Consider the following 20,625-nt stretch of genomic DNA (forward strand, 5'->3'; position numbering starts at 1 on the left):
AATTGTTAACGTGTTCATACAGGCACGGCACATTATGTATCTGCATGCTCAGCTGTAAGACATTTACTGTACTGTATTTTTAAGGGTACAGTCATGTTTGAAATATTCGTGAGCATTTGTAATGCTATTAAAGTGTTTTAGCATCAGTTGATGGTGTATTTATGGTTTAAACTATTAAAATAGGCAATTTGACTCACTTTTAGTGGAGCAATTATTTGCGCAAATTTGCTATTCGTGTTTGGGCTCCACTGTATTCAAAAAGGAGTTTCAAAAAGGTGCAACATGATCATTCGTTGTTTGGTTCTTATGTGGCCCCCAGTGGCAAGACACTGAAATTGCAGACAGATTTGGGCCAAAAATCATTACAAAATAATGGAATCTATGAAACTAACTTTTAGTAGCAATATCTGCATTATTGCTGTTGGCGGTGGGGTTATGGTATGGGCAGGCATACAGTATGTTAACAAACACAGGCATTTTATTGATGGCATTTTGAATGCACAGAGATACCGTGACGAGATCCTGAGGCCCATTGTTGTGCCATTCATCCACGACCATCACCTCATGTTGCAGCATGATAATGCACGGCCCCATGTTGCAAGGATCTGTACACAATTCCTGGAAGCTGAAAACATCCCAGTTCTTGCATGGCCAGCATACTCCCCAGACATGTCACCTATTGAGCATGTTGGGGATGCTCTGGATCGGCGTATACAACAGCGTGTTCCAGTTCCTGCCAATATCCAGCAACTTCGCATAGCCATTGAAGAGAACTGGACCAACATTCTATAGGCCACAATCAACAACCTGATCAACTCTACGCGAAGGAGATGTGTTTCACTGCAATGGTGGTCCCACCAGATACTGACTGGTTCTCTGGCCCCCCAGACCCCCACAGTAAAGCAAAACCACACATTTCAGAGTGGCCTTTTATTGTGGCCAGCCTAAGGCACACCTGTGCAATAATCATGCTGTCTAATCAGCATCATGATATGCCACACCTGTGAGGTGGGATGCATTATCTCAACAAAGGAGAAATCCTCACTAACACTGATTTAGACAGATTTATGAACAATATTTGAGGGAAATGGCCTTTGGCGTATGTAGAGAATGTTTTAGATCACGAAAAATGTGAGCACAAACAAAAGTGTTGCGTTTATATTTTTGTTCAGTGTAGATTCAGTTGTTTTTCTTGAAAATGTGTTGGCCCTGAACCTTTTCCCTATGGAAAGCCTAACTTGTGTTGAGTTGAAATAAAATTACTTTGCTGCTGCTGTTGGATGCTCTTTCAGCCTGACAAACCAATTGGCAATAGAGAATTGCAACAACATTGTGGCTGAGAACATTTGCAGAAAAATATGCACAATGCCCATAGATTTGTTTTGAGCAATTTCTGCTAAAAGCTTGCAGACATTCCAGGTTTTTATTACAAAAGTACATGTAACTCTTGTACATTGCTCATAGTTGACATTAGCTGAGCTCAGCAACCCTTCCCTTCATCGCATTGTTGCTTTCGCCTGTCTGCTGATGCAGCCTCACTTCCAGCCTTTGTGTACATGCATCTTAATTCCCAATTAATTAATGTCAATCATCAATTTGAATGATTGAGTCATTCACAACTTTCAAAAACATTGAACTAATCAATTTGCCTTACTGGATTTGCTCTGAGAGCTCTGCTTGAATCTGAAGCACTCTGCTTTTCGGCATCTGTATTTCTTCTGCGGAAAAAAACAAAAAGCACATAAGTTGAAATTCACTATTATGCTATTTTTTATGTCCCTACCTGGCCAAATACCTACCAGTGTCCGTGTCTCCCTCCTGGAAAGCTGAGTCAAGCACCTGGTTGCACCAGTCCTCCTGGGAGAAGTCTTCCAAGGTGCTGCCATCAGACTCCATCTCCTGGTAAAGTCCACTGCTGTTGATCAGCACCGGAGCGCAGGTCTGGGAGTCCCAGCCTCCCTGACCAAACACCTTCTCCAGTTGCTCTATAGTGTAGCTGCTCTTCCTCTTGCCGATGCCATGCTCCTTCACACGACTGTAGCACCGCCGAAGTGTCTGTATGAGGTGGGAAGAGAAATCTTGCAGTTAGTACAGTCATCCCCCTTGAATAGCTAAGGATCGGGATCAAGCCCTATTGTGAATAGCGAAAACATACAAGTTATTGACATCCCCCAAAACATGTTAATTTTCTCTCAGTTCATAATGCAGTAGTTCCTTGGCACCAAGCGAGGGCTTTTGGCACCATCCTGTGACATCTGCGGCTGTGGTTAAACTTTTTGGAGAAGCTTTTTTTCTACCACCTCAAAAAAATACCATCATAAGCATGAAAATACAGTAATGTAGGGGGCCTACATGTTCATCAAAAACAAGTCAGCGGTTTTATCCCGAAAAATTGGAAGCAACTGCACTGTGCTTAAATATAGGAAAATTAAAAAACTACTTAATGACTCAATAAAACTGTATTCCACACAAAAGTTAAATTACAAGAAAAATGTCCCAGGAAAAAAAGTTAAAACTGTACAGTACATGAAAAGTAAAAAAAAAAAATACTATAATGGATGAAAAAAAAAACAGGCTGTATGAATAGCTACAATTAGCTTCATTCTAATGTTTTCCTGTATTTCATGGATTAAATGTACATTTTATTTGTATTTAATTCAGTGATTCTTTCACGTACCACTAGACTGAGCCCACGTACCACTTGTGGTACTTATTCCACACTTTGACAATAACTGATCGAAGGGCTATTAGACAGGGCTTTGGCACCATTTTGTGGCATTTTAGGCTGTTCCAGAGCACACAAAATTGCAAATCGCCAAGTTTTTCAGGAACTAACAAATGGATGAAAAAGAAATGAATTCACCAAGTGTGAATCACAATAGAGGCAGGAGAAGGAACACTGCAAACTAATTTGCTGTCACACATGTCATACATAATAGACACAGGTTGGCCTATAGACATCATAAATTAGCCATCACCTTGGGCTCTGACTCGTACTGTACGTCTATGTTGCGGCCATATTGAAGGTGGGAAAAGTAAAGCCTCAAGCCATGAGTTTTGATTGTATTTGGCCATTATAACATCTGTTCATCCATTCTCTGTACCATTTAACCTCACTGGGATTCACAGGTGCGCTGAAGCCTATCCCAGCTGACTTTGGGCGATAGGTGGGGTACACCCTGAATTGGTCGCCAGCCAATCGCAGGGCAAACATAGAGAAACAACAATTCACACTTACATTCACACCGACAGTCTTCAATGAAACTAACATGCATGTTTTTGGAATGTGGGAGGAAACCGGAATACTCCACACAGGAAGGCCAGAGCCCATATTTGAACCCACAACCTCTGAACTGTGAGGTGGATGTGGTACCCAGTCGTCCACCATGCCCTCCTTTTGCAAATATCATTTGCTGACTTAATGGGTAATACTTGGCTATGAAGTCTCGATTGTCCAGAATACATTGGAACCTCTCGTTCCACAACCCTGTTTGTAACCCGAGGTCATGTTTCCCACTGGAATGTATATTCAATTAATCCATTACAGCCCCAAAATTAAGTTATACAGTACTTAGCTAGTTTTTTTTTTATTACAACCTCAATTCCAAGGAAGTTGGGACGTTGTGTTAAACATAAATAAAAACAGAATACGATTTGCAAATCATGTTCAACCTATATTTAATCGAATACACTACAAAGACAAGATATTTAATGTTCAAACTGATTAACTTTGTTGGGCTCGGGACATCCCTGGGTCCTGGAGGGGATCGGTGGCGTGTCCCTGGTTGGGTCCCCTGCTGGATGGGCCCGACTCCATACACCAGTTGACTAACATGCATGCAGGTGTTCATTCACTAATAAGCTTGATAGACACACTATAGGCTTTAATTGCTTGTGCTGTGAAAACCCCCCACTCCCCCCCAAACACATCCATAAATAATAACACGATTTGACTGTTGTAATGTTACTTGTGTTCAAATATCTAGACTGTCTCACTATTGTTCTGCTGTGGTTCTCACCCCTAGTCCCCTTGTCCCCTGTGTCCCTCTCTCGGTCCTCTAAAACCCTTTTCTGCCCGGCTGCATTTTCAATAAACATCAGAATAATTTAAAAAATTACGAGGGAGTATTTCAAACTCCCCTGTTGTACAGCAAAATTGTTCCAGCGCAAAGGCATACAGATCCACCATTTTGCAATGTCATGCAGCTGAACAGGACTGGTTTAAAAAAATAAATTAAAAAATACATCCCATTAATCAGGTAGTGGCGCTGATTAATCAGAATGTATTATGACTGCACACGCTCCTTTACCTCAGCCGCGGATGGATATCTGAAAAGCGAGGCAGGTTGCTATTAGGTCAGTGATAAGGTCAGTGCTTACGCCAGTGCGAAGATGAATGAGAACCCCCCCCACACTTCAAGTAACCCCAATGGCACTTTAGATCAAATAAAGGTAATTTGCATCTATTGAAGCTCAGGGTGTCCCGATTTGTTCTTTGAGATCAGAAATCGGTCCGATATATGCAAAAAACAAAAGCAAAAAAAGCAAAAAAACAAAAAAAAACAAAAAAAACAATTATCGGAGCGGACTGGATCTAATATCTTCGATTTTACCACTCTTATACAAGCAGTCTATTCCACGATCCGCTCCAGCACTTCTATCCAGCAGCACCCAGAAGGCATGCAGAGCCCATGTGATCACAACAACAGGTTGCTAAGGTGCCAACATAGTAGCAAGAAGTAACAGTGAATGATGATTGCTTAAAGTCGTTTATTGACACTCCAGTTGAAGTTAAAACTAAAAAACTAAACTCACATCACAAAAAAATACACCTATTAAATTTTAAATACATCACAGTCTTCGTTTATTTCATCGTTTTTTGTCACAAAAGTCGCTAAAAGCTCACACACAACATATAAAAAAACACCACTGACAAGCTAACAAAAATTAGCACTTAGAGCAGGCCTGGCCAACCCGCGGCTCGCGAGCCTCATGCGGCTCTTTAACTAGTTTCATGCGGCTCTTCAGGAGCTGTCACATGACATGCGTCAAAAATGCTTGGCTGGCGCTGTCATTCACTCCCCCTACAGCTAGATGGCACACTGACCATGTAAGCCTGTTTGAGTGACGTCAAACGAGCAACGAGAGAATCTTTGGTGTGACATAATTTGTGTTGTAAACAATTTCCGTCAAGTTACCTCTTGAAATGGCAGGGAAAAAAAGCACAGCCAAACGAAAATATGAAGAAGAACACAGGACGTTTTTGCCAGAGTGGGAGAGTTTATATTTTTTTGTTAAACGTAATGGCAAGCCGATCTGGCTTATATGTCACGCAGCATTAGCGCATTTCAAAGCTTCAAATCTTCAGCTCACTCCACCCTAACATCGAACAGGAATTTCCAAAAGGGACTGAACTTTGCAAGAACAAGTTGGTCGCTTTGAAAAGCAGGTGCAGTTTTTCAAAAAATTTACAAAACACTCGGAGACCGTAACGCTTGCATCATATCAGCTGGCTTGGAAGCCAGACTGTTTGAAAGCCCCGCTCGTCACAGATGAGGCTGCGGCTGAGTTGGAGATGATCGACCTTTGTGAGGAGGATCAACTGAAAGCTGTTTTAAGGGAAGGGACCGTTGAGTTCTGGAAAAGTGTGCCAATTGAAAAATACCCCAACATCAAACGAGCTGCGCTTAAGATACTGTCCATGTTTGGGTCAACGTACGTCTGCGAGTCTGTGTTTTCTACCCTGAAACATGTGAAATCAAAGCATCGATCTGTTCTGACTGACACTCATTTGAAAGAATTGCTTAGAGTGGCAACAACAGAATACAAGCCAGATTTGAAGAGGATTGTTCAAGATAAGGAATGCCAGAAGTCTCACTAAGCAGCATAGTAAGAGAAAGATGTTATTGAAAATTATTCTATTATTGTTTGTGGACTTGCTTGAACTGAGAGTTTGTGTGTGTGAGACAGTGCACACAATGTTAACTGTTGAAAATTACTGATATTATCATGTTGGTGTGGTTATTTTCATTAGATCTGGCTGAGCAGAGGTCTGTGTATGCGTGCATACATGATTAAAAGATGATGTTCATGTGTACCCGTGTATGTGGCTCTTTGCAGTAACACAGAAAAAAAGTGGCTCTTAGTCTCTGACTAGTTGGCCACCCCTGACTTAGAGTATATCTCTCAAAATAATGACTATTGGTACACAAACACTGTACAAAATATACAAACAGGCAATATAACAATACTCTCTGGCATATATTCTTCCAATTCTGTGAAAAACGAGTTATAACAACAATTTTTAATCGTGACTTCTACTTTGTTACTACAAGTGTGTATTTCATGACTCGTATCACACTGCCACTCAGAGGCCGGGGACGTGCACAGCAGGAACAGCAATTGTCAATAAAACTAAACCCCTGTTGCATCAAGACGTAAAGTAACGCAAAGTGTAATTTGTATTTGTATTGTATTGACATTATTTTTCATGATTTCCAATTTTTTTTTTTTATTTAATCTTTTCAAATTTAGAATATGCTTATGTTTAAGTTAAGCAATGGTTATGTTGCATTCATTCATTCATTCATTAATTTTCCGTACCGCTTATCCTCACAAGGGTCACGGGCGTACTGGAGTCTATCCCAGGTATCTTCGGGTGAGAGGCGGGGTACACCCTGAACCGGTCGGCAGCCAATCGCAGGGCACATATAAACAACCAACCATACGCACTCACATTCACACCTATGGACAATTTAGAGTCGAGCATGCATGTTTTGGGGATGTGCGAGGAAACCGGTGTACCGGGTAAAACCCAAGCAGGCACGGGTAGAACATGCAAACTTCACACAGGCGAGGTCGGATTTGAACCCGGGTCCTAAGAACTGTGAGGCAGATGATGTGTTAACCAGTCATTCACCATGCTGGCTGGTTGCGTTGCAATTTGAATATATTTTTGCTATTGGTTTCATTGAAGTTCTTTACAGAATTTGCGAATATAATTTTTATTTTATTCAATTGTAGTAAATTCACATTTTTAAAGTTACTTTACGTATCCACTGGTTAATAACTAATGGGTCAGTTTTTCTCATAGCTACTGTGTCTGATTATTGTTCTCTGTTTGAGTAATATCACTTCATCAAGCATTTTTTAATATTTCATACTACAAAATTAGTAATGTATCGGACCGATATCCATATCGGCCAAAATGCAAGGCTGCAATATCGGTAGTGGATTTGAAGTGAAAAAGATGGATCGGGACATCTCTAATTGCAGCACTGAATTTTATTTTCAGCAAAGCACATCAAGTTTGAAATAGCATCTCAAAGCAAAACATGTTTTTTTTTTTAGGCAGCCGCTAGTAAGAACACCACTAGATCAGCAAAATGCGCAGGACGACAAACAACGCTGGAGGACTGTACCCCTGGCAATGTTGTCAGGAAAAATACAGAGGAAAAATTAAGCAAAACTTTTGAAAAATGGACCAGACCAGGGGCTGCAAAATACTATGTATATTGCCACAGGTGACCCATCATACAAACTACCTTCGAGGGGGACAATTACAACAAGAATAAATGAACTCTAGTGCACAAATAAGACCACCAAGGTATAACTGCTGGCTGATGCTGAATTTATTTCGCTTAACGGGGACAATTGGACTTCAGTGAGTAATCACAATTATCTTGGAGTAACTGCTCAGCTAATCGATGACAAATGTTTATGGATGTGTTTAGCACATTACCTCGATCGGGGTTCATGAGCACTTTGTTTGCAATATCATTGCAGAATTGTTCAAAATGTCCACTTAGTTCTTACTAGGCTGTTACCAATACATCCAACCATTTTCTATACCGCTTATCCTGTTCAGGCTCATGGGGAGCAGGAGCCTATCCAAGCTGACTTTGGAGTAGTTGCCAGTCAGTCACAGGGAAGGTTGTTACCACCTTTTGAGCAAATACATTGCATGCATTCAAGTAAAACATTGTTCTATGACATTTTGACCCAAAAAAAATAATAATGTTTTTGCATCAAAGTATCTTTTTTGAAGTTACTTTAAATTCTGCAAGCAAATAATTAATTGTGATTAATTGAAATTTAAGTGTGAATAATGTGATTGAAAAAAAAAAGATTGACAGCCCTAATATATAAACGTGTGTGTGTGTGTGTATGTGTGTGTGCGTCTGTACAGTATATGGAAAACATGATACCATGTTGACCTAATGACAAATGTGTCGCTTCATATGACATATGATACAAAAGTCGAAAAATATAACTGTTCAAAAGTCAAATGTTATTTTATGTGTTCAAAAGTGTAACTCTTGGTAATAACTTTCAAAATCTCAGACAAACTAATAGATTGCACCACAAGGTGGTGCTTCAAGGTCATATTTGGTGCTTCAAGGTCATATATGGAAAAAATGTCACATTTGAGACAGTTGCAGAATGGCAGACCAGCTAACCAGAAAGAGTTAATCACAAGTGGAAGGAGAAAGTGATGTTCAAAAGATTTATTTTTTTATTTTTTTGGCTAGTGTTTGAATGTGACGAAAACCGCAATCATGGAAATGATCAAAAGCCACTGTAATTTAACTACATATTTTCTTCTCGTAATGTAATGGGTTACAATTATATAAATTGTAATTATGTAATCGTGTAATTAGTTACTCCCCAACACTGCCTATACCAGATTGACTCCGACTGGACATACTTCCTCATTGGCTGCGACGACGTGTCAATAAAGTTTATTCAAACTCATTTGAAAAAAAAAAGGCATGTATAAAATATACGACTGCATTTTGGGTTAACATCATGCAATATCAAACACACTGAAGTTCCTTCTGGTGTCCGTTTATGAGTATTGGTAGGGATAAACTGACAGTGAATGGATTCATAAGGTACTTGCTGGTATAGCCGTCCAAACTTTGTTAATATACTAATTTGCATAAGAGGAAGCTCGTTTTTTTTTTTTGGGCCACCCGGAAGTAGGCGTGATGTCACGGTGAAAACGTCAACATAGTTCATCAAAGTCAATTTCATTAGTAGGGCTGTAAGTATGTACCAGTATGTCATTATTTCACATAAAGTGTCTATGAAACGTCTGCCACTTGCCAAAACCGTAGTGTGGAAAGTACAGGTCTGATAAAAGATGAGTGTGTCCATAATCCTGTGTACCTTCATCCTCTCCCGGCATTGAGACGGGGTCCTCTCGTAGCCCAAGTCCGACAAGGCTCTGGACACTCGCTCGTACATGGCGGGGCCTGGGGCCTTCCCAGTGAACATGGTCCCCGCGACTTCCAACTGCTGCATCTTGGCCTCTGTCAGTCTCTCGTTGCCCCAAACTGCGATGAGGGCGTTTGTTTCGGAAGGGGTCCACGACATACCGCGACAAGCCGTGTAGTTGTTGGAGGATGACGGCGCCGTCCGAGCGGCGGCGCCGGAACCCACGTTCAAAGGCGAGAAGCGGTTGGGTGTGGAGGGACCGGAGTGGTATTGGTTGCTGTCGCTCAAATCTTCCGACTCTGGGGATGGCACCTCGGTCTTCGGTATCTTTAACGGCCTCGATAGTTCCGGTGATGGATCTGCGTTACTGGACGCCGCCATGTTCGCTCTGTTTGTGGGAGGGAAGGCAACGCTCAGGCATGGACGAAAATGCGGCGCGGAGCCCGAGGATGATGCACAGGTGGCGACCCATGCGACAAAATTCAAAAAAAAAAAAAAAAAATTGCAGGTAAACTTTTTCATTTGGTGCAATCGATAGACATCAGATGTTTGGTTATGTTTTATTTCGTGGCAGCACGACGTTTTGGGTTTTTTGTGTGTGTGTGTGGAATTTAAACAGGAGGAAGTAGGAAAAATGAGAAGGGCACATGAAGTTGTAATTTTAAGTTGTAAGTGTAATTTTGGCTTTTGTTACTCAGAAATATGATTTGTGCAGGTTATTTTCTCTACAAAACCAAATTGTCGTGGTGTAATTCAGTCATAAATTGTTTATTTGCAAACTTAAAATATAATTTAATAGAGGAGAGTGATGAAAAAAGTCATTTGAATTTAGTTAATTTAGGCATAAATGTAAAAATGTGTCAAACTAACATATATTAAATATTTTAACGTTAGAGAGGGAAATTAAAAAAGTTTACCACATTTTATTCGTGGGAAATCTAAAAATACTTTTTTTCAGTGTACATCTGTGACTATATTACATTATTTGTTTCACTTTTAAGAGACAATCACAGAATGAATTATTAGACCACCAGTTTCCTCAGTGTTTTCCATCCATCCTCCGTTCTGCTTATCCTGACTAGGGTCGCGGGCATGCTTGAGCATGCCTACTCCAGCAATCTTTGGGCAAGATGCAGGTTACACCCTGGACTGGTCGCCAGCCAATCGCAGGGCACATAGAAACAAACAATCATTCACCCACACATTCACACTCACGGGCAATTTAGAGTCTTCAATCAACCTACCATGCATGTTTTTTGGGATGTGGCAGAAAACAGGAGAAAACCCACCCAGGCACGAGGAGAACATGCAAACTCCACACAGGCTGGGCCGGGATTTGAACCCCGGTCCTCAGAACTGTGAGGCAGATGTGCTAACCACTCCATCACCGTGCCAGCTACAAGAGAAATCATCTTATTCAATTTTTCAGTTCAGTTAATCAAATGGGGGTAAAAATAATAATAATAATCTTTGTCTTACTCTGCTTTCTGCAGCCGGGTCGCGATTGAATCTGTTCTCAATTGCCTTACCTGGATAAATAAATGTTAAATAAATGAAGAAAGAAAGAGAATTTTTTTTTTTTTTTTTTTTTTTTTTTTTTTTTTACTGATTTCGCTACACAATCCAATCAAATCAAGCAATCTCTCCATTATTGCTATTATTATTCTATAAGGGTCGTGGGTGAGGTGTTGCCAACCCCAACTAACTTGGGCCGAGTGTCGGTGTACACCCTGGACTGGTCTCAACAAACAACAATTAAAACTCATATTCACAACTACTGCATGAACAATATAGTCTTCATTTGACCTAACTTCATTTATGGAATCTGGGAGGAAGCTGGAGTACCTGGAGAAAACCCACAAGTACGGAGACAATAAGAAAAATTTGTTAGATAAAATAAACCTGTTTGGATTGTCGATTCAAAAATTGTAAACTACATATTAAAGGGGTTCAGATGTCTTCTGTGTTTTGTTTGTAAATACCGTAATTTCTCGTGTATAATGTGCACCGATGTAAAATAGGCACCCCAAAAGTTGAACTCAAAATTCTGGAAAACCCTTCTACCTATGTATAATGCATTTTTTCAATGCATGATTTTACTTCTATCCATATGATCAAAACATGAAGTAATATCTGTATTTTGTTAGTTTTTTCAAATAATTATTCTGAAGCTAAGCACTTTATTTGAACACGTAATCCTTTTTATTTAATTTACTTGCTCTTATTTTGAAATTCAAAGCCCTACTTTTATTTAGCAAATTAGAAAACACAGTTATGCTCATATGTTTGATTACCCAGGTAGAATTTGTAAGATGGGTACAATTCTTTAAAGAAAACATGAAGGACCACGCGAAACACATTTTAATGGGATTCAAATTAAACGGTCAAGCATTTCAGAAAAGCATTATCATTAAACAAAACATAACCATAAAGAAATTAATGTTGGTTGTTGTTCAGTCATCAGACATATTTAAAAGAACAACAACACATTTTTATAACCACTAGGTGGTGGTGGCATTTTGGAATTAAAGTGTACAGCTTATTAATAACCACAAGATGGCGGCATACATTTATAAAATCTGAAAGTATTTTCCATTTCCCCCTATATCTATGTATAAAGCGCACTATTGACAATTGTTCTGGGGGAAAAATGCGCATTTTACATGAGAAATTACGGTACATTAAATATGTTTGACGATAAATGCTGAAAACATATGCATAGACTTATAACAATAAAGTCCTGGTTTGTTGAGATAGACTTTAAGCACCTTTTTCACTGAATTTCCCTGAATTTGTGGGCAGGGGTAAAACCCAGCCCCGTAACATCACTTCCATAACAAGCCCCATTTACCACACCAGCGTGCAGTTAGCAAGCTAATGATGGCTGCGCCCCAAAAATGCGTCTTCGCTGGATGCCTCCATTTACAGAACAGTTCAGCGAAATTTTTTTAAGCTCCCAAAAAATTAGGAAATAAAAAAGCAATGCATTGACTTTTCAAAGACACGGGTGACGAGCTGAACATCAACAGTACACCGGTCGACTCTGCAGTGCGCATTTCACGATGAAGCTTTGTAAACTTTCACCAGCGACAACATGGCTACGTGGGCAACTTGATACTAGTGAATGGGGCAGTGCCGACTGTCTTAACTACCTGGGCTGCCTCCTACTGCCCCGCTGTCGCCAGGTGCCATGTTCGGCTGTGACATTATCTCACCAACAATGAGGGTACATTGACTTGTGTGCTTATTTTTATTATAGTCCACAATAACCATCAATTCTGAAGTTGAGCCTCCTAACGTGACTTTACGTCATATAAGCGATCAACACATCAGTACGTTTGATTCCTTTTGGCGCATCCATTCGACACACCAACAGCTTATGAGAGCTGAGAGGGGGCCCTTATTATCAAGTTTTGAAACCAGATTTGATGTAGTTAGCAATTTGTTTTATTCCTTCAAATTTGGCATTGTTGTTAACATTACTCTTGTCAGTGGTGTGTCGAAATTACATGCCATTTTTTGGGCCTGCATAGTGCTTTAACGCTTTAACTTTAACACTATTAACTCAGAAAATGTTTAAATCCACAGATCTACAGAAAGTCATTCCTATTACTGTTCTAAGGAACAACAGAATAGTGTCATCCCCAGGCAGTGAACGAGACCCTTTATTGGATTTTGAGAAAATAATTGGTCATTTGATGGATTGTGTCATTGTTTATTTCATCAATCCTGTGACAATGCTTGATTGGCTTCCTTCAGGGACTACTGACCACTTCTGCTTGCTCTGCCATCTGTCCACTTTTAGGCTTTTTGTGTGTTTGTGGCATGTGGGGTCCTGACCTGGCCAAAGGGAGAGTAACATTCTTTTCAGGTGAGGATTTCTAGCTGTCCAAATAAAGGTCAAATAAAGAAAACGGGTGTAACCTTTATATTTTAATACTGCTGCTGTTACTGAGTTGTCACAAACTGTTTAAATGTTAGTTCTTTATCATGAACATACACACCAGCAAATAACCCAAACAGGCAGGAGACATAAATTTGTATCGGTGTATTTGAAGGTCCGAATACATGAATGGAAATGTACATTTGAGTTAGGCAGATTCATCTTTAGGATAATATGCAATGGAATAATCGATGCACAGAAAGGACTAAACAGACATCATAGTATGAAGTACTAACTACTTTCAGATGTAATGAATAAATTGCAAAGCACCCTATCCAATGTAAAGCATGTACTTGTATCACAAAAAGTCATTTTTGTTGTTTTTCTAACAAATAGAATGGAATCACAAATTGTTGGCATACATGCTTTTCATTGGACAGCAATGAATTATACAGTAAAAACATTGGCAACTATAACAGCAAATATCAGCATGATCGTCTTTTCTTTTTTGTGCTGCGGTTTAATACTGAAAATTCACCTGGCCAACTACAGTATGTAAACACAAGTTGACATTTTAACCAGCAAGGTTAATTGTATTACACTATGACAAGGAATATTAAAAAGCAAATGTGAATAGTCCCCATCATTATAAACTATTAGACTATATAGAAAAATGCAAAATTGTTTTCTGTTTTGTGGAATACACACATCTATCTATTTTCATAACATTGGCAATTTGGTCACATTTGAAACTGTTGCTAGAAGCATGACCAAATTTTCTTTTTGTACAACCCCAATTCCAATGAAGTTGGGACGTTGTGTTAAACAAATACAAATAGAATACATTGATTTGCAAATCATGTTCAACCTATATTTAATTGAATACACTACAAAGACAAGATATTTAATGTTCAAACTGATAAACTTTATTGTTTTTAGCAAATAATCATTAACTTGGAATTTTATGGCTGCAACACGTTCCAAAAAAGATGGGACAGGTGGCAAAAAAGACTGAGAAAGTTGAGGAATGCTCATCAAACACCTGTTTGGAACATCCCACAGGTGAACAGGCTAATTGAGAACAGGGGGGTGCCATGATTGGGTATAAAAGGAACTTCCCTGAATTGCTCAGTCATTCACAAGCAAAGATGGGGCGAGGTTCACGTCTTTGTGAACAAGTACGTGGGAAAATAGTGGAACAGTTTAAGGACAATGTTCCTCAACGTACAATTGCAAGGAATTTAGTGATTTCATCATCTACGGTCCATAATATCATCAAAAGGTTCAGAGAATCTGGAGAAATCACTGCATGTAAGCGGCAAGGCCAAAAACCAACATTGAATGCCCGTGACCTTCGATCCCTCAGGTGGCACTTCATCAAAAAACGACATCAATGTGTAAAGGATATCACCACATGGGCTCAGGAACTTCAGAAAACTAATGTCAGTAAATACATTTTGTCGCTACATCCGTAAGTGCAACTTGAAACTCTACTATGCAAAGCAAAAGCCATTTATCAACAACACCCAGAAACCTTCTCTGGGCTCGGGAGCTCATGTAAGATGGACTGATGCAAAGTGAAAAAGTGTTCTCTGGTCCGACGAGTCCACATTTCAAATTGTTTTTGGAAATTGTGGAAGTCGTGTCCTCCGGGCCGGAGGAAAAGAACCATCCGGACTTTTATGGACGCAAAGTTCAAAAGCCAATATCTGTGATGTTATGGGGCTGTGTCAGTGCCAATAGCATGGGTAACTTGCACATCTGTGAAGGCACCATTAATGCTGAAAGGTACATAAAGGCTTTGGAGAAACATATGCTGCCATCCAAGTAATGTCTTTTTCATAGACGTCCCTGCTTATTTCAGCAAGACAATGCCAAACCACATTCTCCACGTGTTACAACAGCGTGGCTCCATAGTAAAAGAGTGCGGATATTAGACTAGTCTGTCTGCAGTCCAGACCTGTCTCCCATTGAAAATGTGTGGCGCATTATGAAACATAAAAATACGACAATGGAGAAGCTGGACTGTTGAACAGCTGAAGCTGTACATCAAGCAAGAATGGGAAAGAATTCCAACTACAAAGCTTCAACAATTAGTTTCCTCAGTTCCCAAACGTTTATTGAATGTTGTTAAAAGAAAAGGTGATGCAACACCGTGGTAAACATGACCCTTTCCCATGTTTTTTTGGAACGTGTTGCAGCCATAAAAATCTAAGTTAATGATTATTTGCTAAAAACAATAAAGTTTATCAGTTTCAACATTAAATAGCTTGTCTTTGTAGTGCATTCAATTAAATATAGGTTGAATATGATTTGCAAATCATTGTATTCTTTTTTTATTTTTGTTTAACACAACGTCCCAACTTCATTGGAATTGGGGTTGTATTTTCTAATGTCTTAAATTAAAAAGAGGTGAGAATCTGTATGTTAATATAACTGTATTAACCATGAAGGGACAACCAAATGGGCCTACAGTCTTGTGAAATGTTTTGGCATAATTTAAAGTTAATGAGAAAGGGCTGTCACGTTCAGGGAGTGCTTCCCCTTGTAGTTCACTCAGTCTTTTCAATGCCTTCTTTCAATTTGAGGTTTGAGGACACAAAATGGCTGTGATCATAATCCTGGGATTAGACTCAGAGTATCGACGTGCATTTCCAACCTCTTCTAGATTTCAACACAGCTTTGTGGATTATATCTCCTAATACTACTCTACAAATTCTGTTCCGAATGCTTAATTTCTACCTTAGAGTGCAATACTGCTTGACCTAAGGGCTTTTATTACTGCTGTTTTTGGTGTTTCACTGCATTATAATTTATAGTTGTAAAATATCAGTGACGGTGTGAATGGTTGTCCGCGTCTATATGTACCCTGTGACTGACTGGCGACCAGTTCAGGGTGTAGTCCGCCTTTTGCCCGAAATCAGTTGGGATAGGCTCCACGGCGCCCCCGCGACCCCCGCGATAAGCGGTGTCGAAAATGAATGAATGAAAGGACAAGATTAATCTTGGCCTTCATTTGGATGATGGACTATATTGTATTTTCATGCTTTGATTTTTGTCACATCTGCTCCCTTTGAGGTTCAGAATTAATGACAGTGCCAGGGGTTTTTTATTTAAGTATTTCTGAGTGGAGCAAACACCTCTGAATTCATTAGGTGTGAAGTGGTACAATAATTATGAAGTTAGCTTGATAATACAAATACACTGCCCTCCATAAATACTGAAACAGTGTGGCTAGTTCTTTCAATTTTCCTGTAGACTGAAAATATTTAGGTTTGATATGTGTTGTGGGGTTCCTTTGCACATCCTCAAAAATAAATGGTGTAGTCAAAAAATATAGCACAAGTGTTATTTATTGTGCAGGCCTCTTAAAATGCAACAGAGTGAACATTTACTCACACACACAAATGCAGCAACAAAAATCCTATTTACAGAAACGAACAATACAAAAACGCTCAATAGAGTCCAGCAATGACATCCAAGTTCACTCTGCAAATGAGCAAACATTTCCACTTACTTGTACCATTCACCCCAGAACCCTCCACAGTCGTCAATCAGCCATTTCAATATGGCCCCTTATATACCTTTAGCCCCTCCCACTGGGCATAATATGGTACAAGTTTTCATTTATCTATTTATTTTATAGCATACAGATCATTTTAATCATATCTAGTTCTCAACGCAAGTTTGTATAAATATAATCCTACAATGCCCACTCATAAATAATGGAAACACATTTTAACAAAAAAACGAAACATCTCAGGTCACAAAATGCATAAATAAGCCTCATTTAAGGTGCTCGTAAACTACGCCCATATTTGGACTTCCTTCTTCAGTGTGTGCCACTAGTGTCGTATGTTGTGATGCGACTTCCTTCTTCAGTCACAACATCAAAATATGAATGAGACTAGCAGCATTTCAGCAATTATTTCCAGTATTTACAGTATATCTGGGTCCGATACACAACTTAGAAAGAACAAATTTTGTGTAAAACCACCTGTTTTGCATGACCAAAACTTTTGGAACGTGAATTATCTATGGTTGAAAAACAAACCGTTGTGAAACTGGGTGAAGAAATGAGAAGCATTGCACAAATATTGGCCATAGCCAGTGCAACCATTCGAAATGCCCGGAACAAGAAATAAACCACTTGGGGACTATAATAGATGTCAAACATGTCGACCAAGGATTACACCAACATGGCAAAAAGAACATTTGTTACTGACATCAGCAACAGCTTTGAGACTGCAAGAGATTTAGCAGAAGAGGTAAAGCACTCATTCGGAAAAGAAGACAAAGGTCAGGGTGAAATATAACAAAAGTACAGAGACAGTACAGCGACGGGCCTGAGAAATGTTTATGGGCTGGTGAGACAAAAAAATAACCTTTAGCCAAAGTGAAAGGGTAAAGATTTGAGAAAAACAATCAGCTCATAATCCCCAACATACAAGCTCAACTGTGAAACAGTGGAAGTCATTGTCATGGCATTGGCTTGCTTCTTCACAGACTGCCTCACTAATCTTCATAGATGATGGAACACATGATGGTAGCAGCATAAACATAAACTCGGAAGTCTAAAGAAACTTTTGGCTGCCAATTTAAAGAGAGACTCTACCAAATTTATGGAGAGATCTGTCATCATGCAGGAAAATAACGATCCAAACCACAGTGCCAAAACCACATATGATCAGAGTGGAAGGTTTTTTACAGGCCAAATAAATCTCCAGACTTAAACCCCATAGAGCATGCATTTTACAGACTAAAAAGGAGACTGAAGGGAATAATCCCCAAAACAAAACAACTGAAATAGGTTGCGTGAAAGCATCACAAAAGAAGAATGCAATAGCTTGTTGAGGACGAGTGCTTGATCCACTTATCATGACATGCAACTAAATGTTAAGTCGTCTTTATCCTAGGCTGGATTTTCCCTGTATGGTTAAAGTGACACAGTTGCGATTTTTTGTTGTTGTTGTCTCAAATGGCCCAGTTCAGATATGCCTCATGTCAGCATAAAGTGAAAACACTGCATAGAATTGGACATCCTAAGATCTCTTCCAAGTGTTGATAAAAATCCAACAGATATTGGATATCTGCCAGTTTATAAATGGAGAGATTGGCAATACCGTCAATGCGTGCTTGACGTCATCGGAGTACACCAATTGATATACCGGGTGATTGAAAAGTAAGTTATTTCTGAACTATAATTCTTACAAGAAAGGAACATGAGAAGAAAGTGTATTGCATGGAGTTTTATTTACAATTCGATATGGGCGCCAGCATTAGATACCAGTTTCTCAAGCCGCCTGTGAACCGCATTAACTGATTTCACAAGGAACTTTTGTGAGATGGAAGACATAACTTCTCATATTCGCCCTTCAAGTTCTTCCAAAGTCACTGTTTTGGTAGAATGGACTTACTCCTTTAATCATGGAACATACACACAAATGTTTTTAGAAAACTATTGCAACATATGAATAAATTATAAGTACTTTAAAAGAGGGAGTTACTTTTCAATTTGGCAGTGATTCTGTTCATTACCTTTATGGCCAGAATTTCTAGGCACAGCCGAGGTGTTGAAGGGGTCTGATTTGGTGGCCTCAGCATTATGTCTCTGTTTTTTGCAGATGATGTGGTTCTGATGGCTTCATCAAGCCCTTCAACTCTCGCGGTACGCAGCCCAGTGTGAAGCAGCTGGGATGAAAATTAGCATCTCGAAATCTGAGGCCATGGTGCTCAGTCGTAAAAGGGTGGAGTGGTCGGGGAAGAGATCCTCCCCCAAGTGGAGGTGTTCAAGTATCTTGGGCTTTTGTTCACGACTAAGGGAAGAATAGAGGGGGAGATAGACAGGCTGTTTCTGAGCAGCGTCTGCTGTGATGCGGACTCTATCAGTCTGTCGTGGTGAAGAAAGAGGTCATGGGAATTCAATGTTGGTTTTCGGCCTTGCCGCTTACATGCAGTTATTTCTCCAGATTCTCTGAACCTTTTGATGATATTATGGACTGTAGATGATGAAATCCCTAAATTCCTTGCAATTGTATGTAAAGGAACATTGTCCTTAAACTGTTCGACTATTTTCTCACGCACTTGTTCACAAAGAGGTGAACCTCGTCTCATCTTTGCTTGTGAATGACTGAGCAATTCAGGGAAGGTCCTTTTATACCTAATCATGGCACCCACCTGTTCCCAATTAGCTGTTCACCTGTGGGATGTTCCAAACAGGTGTTTGATGAGCATTCCTCAACTTTCTCAGTCTTTTTTGCCACCTGTCCCATCTGTTTTTTGGAACGTGTTGCAGCCATAAAATTCTAATTTAATGATTATTTGGGCGGCACGGTGGATGACTGGTTAGAGCGTCAGCCTCACAGTTCTGAGGACCCGGGTTCAATCCCTGGCCCCGCCTGTGTGGAGTTTGCATGTTCTCCCCGTGCCTGCGTGGGTTTTCTCCGGGCACTCCGGTTTCCTCCCACATCCCAAAAAAACATGCATTAATTGGAGACTCTAAATTACCCGTAGGTGTGACTGTGAGTGCGAATGGTTGTTTGTTTGTATGTGCCCTGCGATTGGCTGGCAACCAGTTCAGGGTGTACCCTGCCTCCTGCCTGATGACAGCTGGGATAGGCTCCAGCACGCCCGCGACCCTAGTGAGGAGAAGCGGCTCAGAAAATGGATGGATGGATGATTATTTGCTAAAAACAATAAAGTTTATCAGTTTGAACATTAAATATCTTGTCTTTGTAGTGTATTCAATTAAATATAGGTTGAACATGATTTGCAAATCATTGTATTCTGTTTTTATTTATGTTTAACACAATGTCCCAACTTCATTGGAATTGGGGTTTTATATATATTTTAGTTTTTTTCATTCATCCGTACTGCAGCGGCACGGTGTCCGACTGGTTAGAGCGTCAGCATCACAGTTCTGAGGACCGGGGTTCACCCCGTGCCTGCGTGGGTTTTCTCCGGTCTTTGGGCGCGAGGCGGGGTACACCCTGAACTCGTCGCCAGCCAATCACAGGGCACATATAAATGAACAACCATTCGCACTCACATTCACACCTACGGACAATTTAGAGTCCTCAATTAACCTACCATGCATATTTTTGGGATGTGGGAGGAAACTGGAGTACCTGGAGAAAACCCACGCTGGCACGGAGAGAACATGCAAACTCTACACAGGCGAGGCCGGATTTGAACCCGGGTCCTCAGAACTGTGAGGCAGATGTGCTAACCAGTCTGTCACCATACCGCCTATAGTGTTAAAGCACAGACCAGGGAACTAAAATGACAAATAATTTTATGTCATAATTATTAGTGTTGTTTTTTTCCCCTACTCTTTACATGCAGTATGGCTCTACCTCCCCTTCCTCCCCTCCCCTGAGCTGCACAAGATATGATGACTAGTTAACTAAAGTATTGGAATAGTGCAAAAAGTGAAAGTTAAGTGGCATGTTAGCAATAATCTTTATTGGAAGGTAAGTGTGCATCCAAACTTTACAGCAGGAATCTGTGAGGCCCACAGAGTG

The 20,625-nt window shown here is 40.0% G+C and overlaps 1 protein-coding gene and 1 long non-coding RNA gene across 4 annotated transcripts in view; one reads left to right on the forward strand and one right to left on the reverse strand.

The window, feature by feature from the left end:
- LOC133467583 (myb/SANT-like DNA-binding domain-containing protein 2) overlaps positions 1-9,675 on the reverse strand; it is an 11,881-nt gene extending 2,206 nt beyond the window's left edge. The window contains exons 1-3 of the mRNA XM_061752613.1: positions 9,172-9,675; positions 1,800-2,055; positions 1,655-1,718 (exon numbers count right to left, since the gene is read on the reverse strand). Coding sequence (XP_061608597.1) covers positions 1,655-1,718; positions 1,800-2,055; positions 9,172-9,600 — 749 coding nt within the window. The 5' untranslated portion in view covers positions 9,601-9,675. The remainder of the gene's footprint in view (positions 1-1,654; positions 1,719-1,799; positions 2,056-9,171) is intronic.
- Positions 8,975-20,625, forward strand: part of LOC133467584 (uncharacterized) — a 19,377-nt gene continuing 7,726 nt past the window's right edge. For 2 of the 3 annotated variants that reach the window (XR_009785256.1, XR_009785257.1), the window contains exons 1-2: positions 8,982-9,046; positions 13,025-13,090. This is a non-coding gene — a long non-coding RNA (uncharacterized LOC133467584). Of the gene's footprint in view, positions 9,047-13,024; positions 13,091-20,625 lie in introns of all 3 variants that reach the window. The other variant, XR_009785258.1, reaches the window with a different exon arrangement.

Source organism: Phyllopteryx taeniolatus, chromosome 17, assembly GCF_024500385.1.
Source record: "Phyllopteryx taeniolatus isolate TA_2022b chromosome 17, UOR_Ptae_1.2, whole genome shotgun sequence".
NCBI lineage: Eukaryota > Metazoa > Chordata > Actinopteri > Syngnathiformes > Syngnathidae > Phyllopteryx > Phyllopteryx taeniolatus.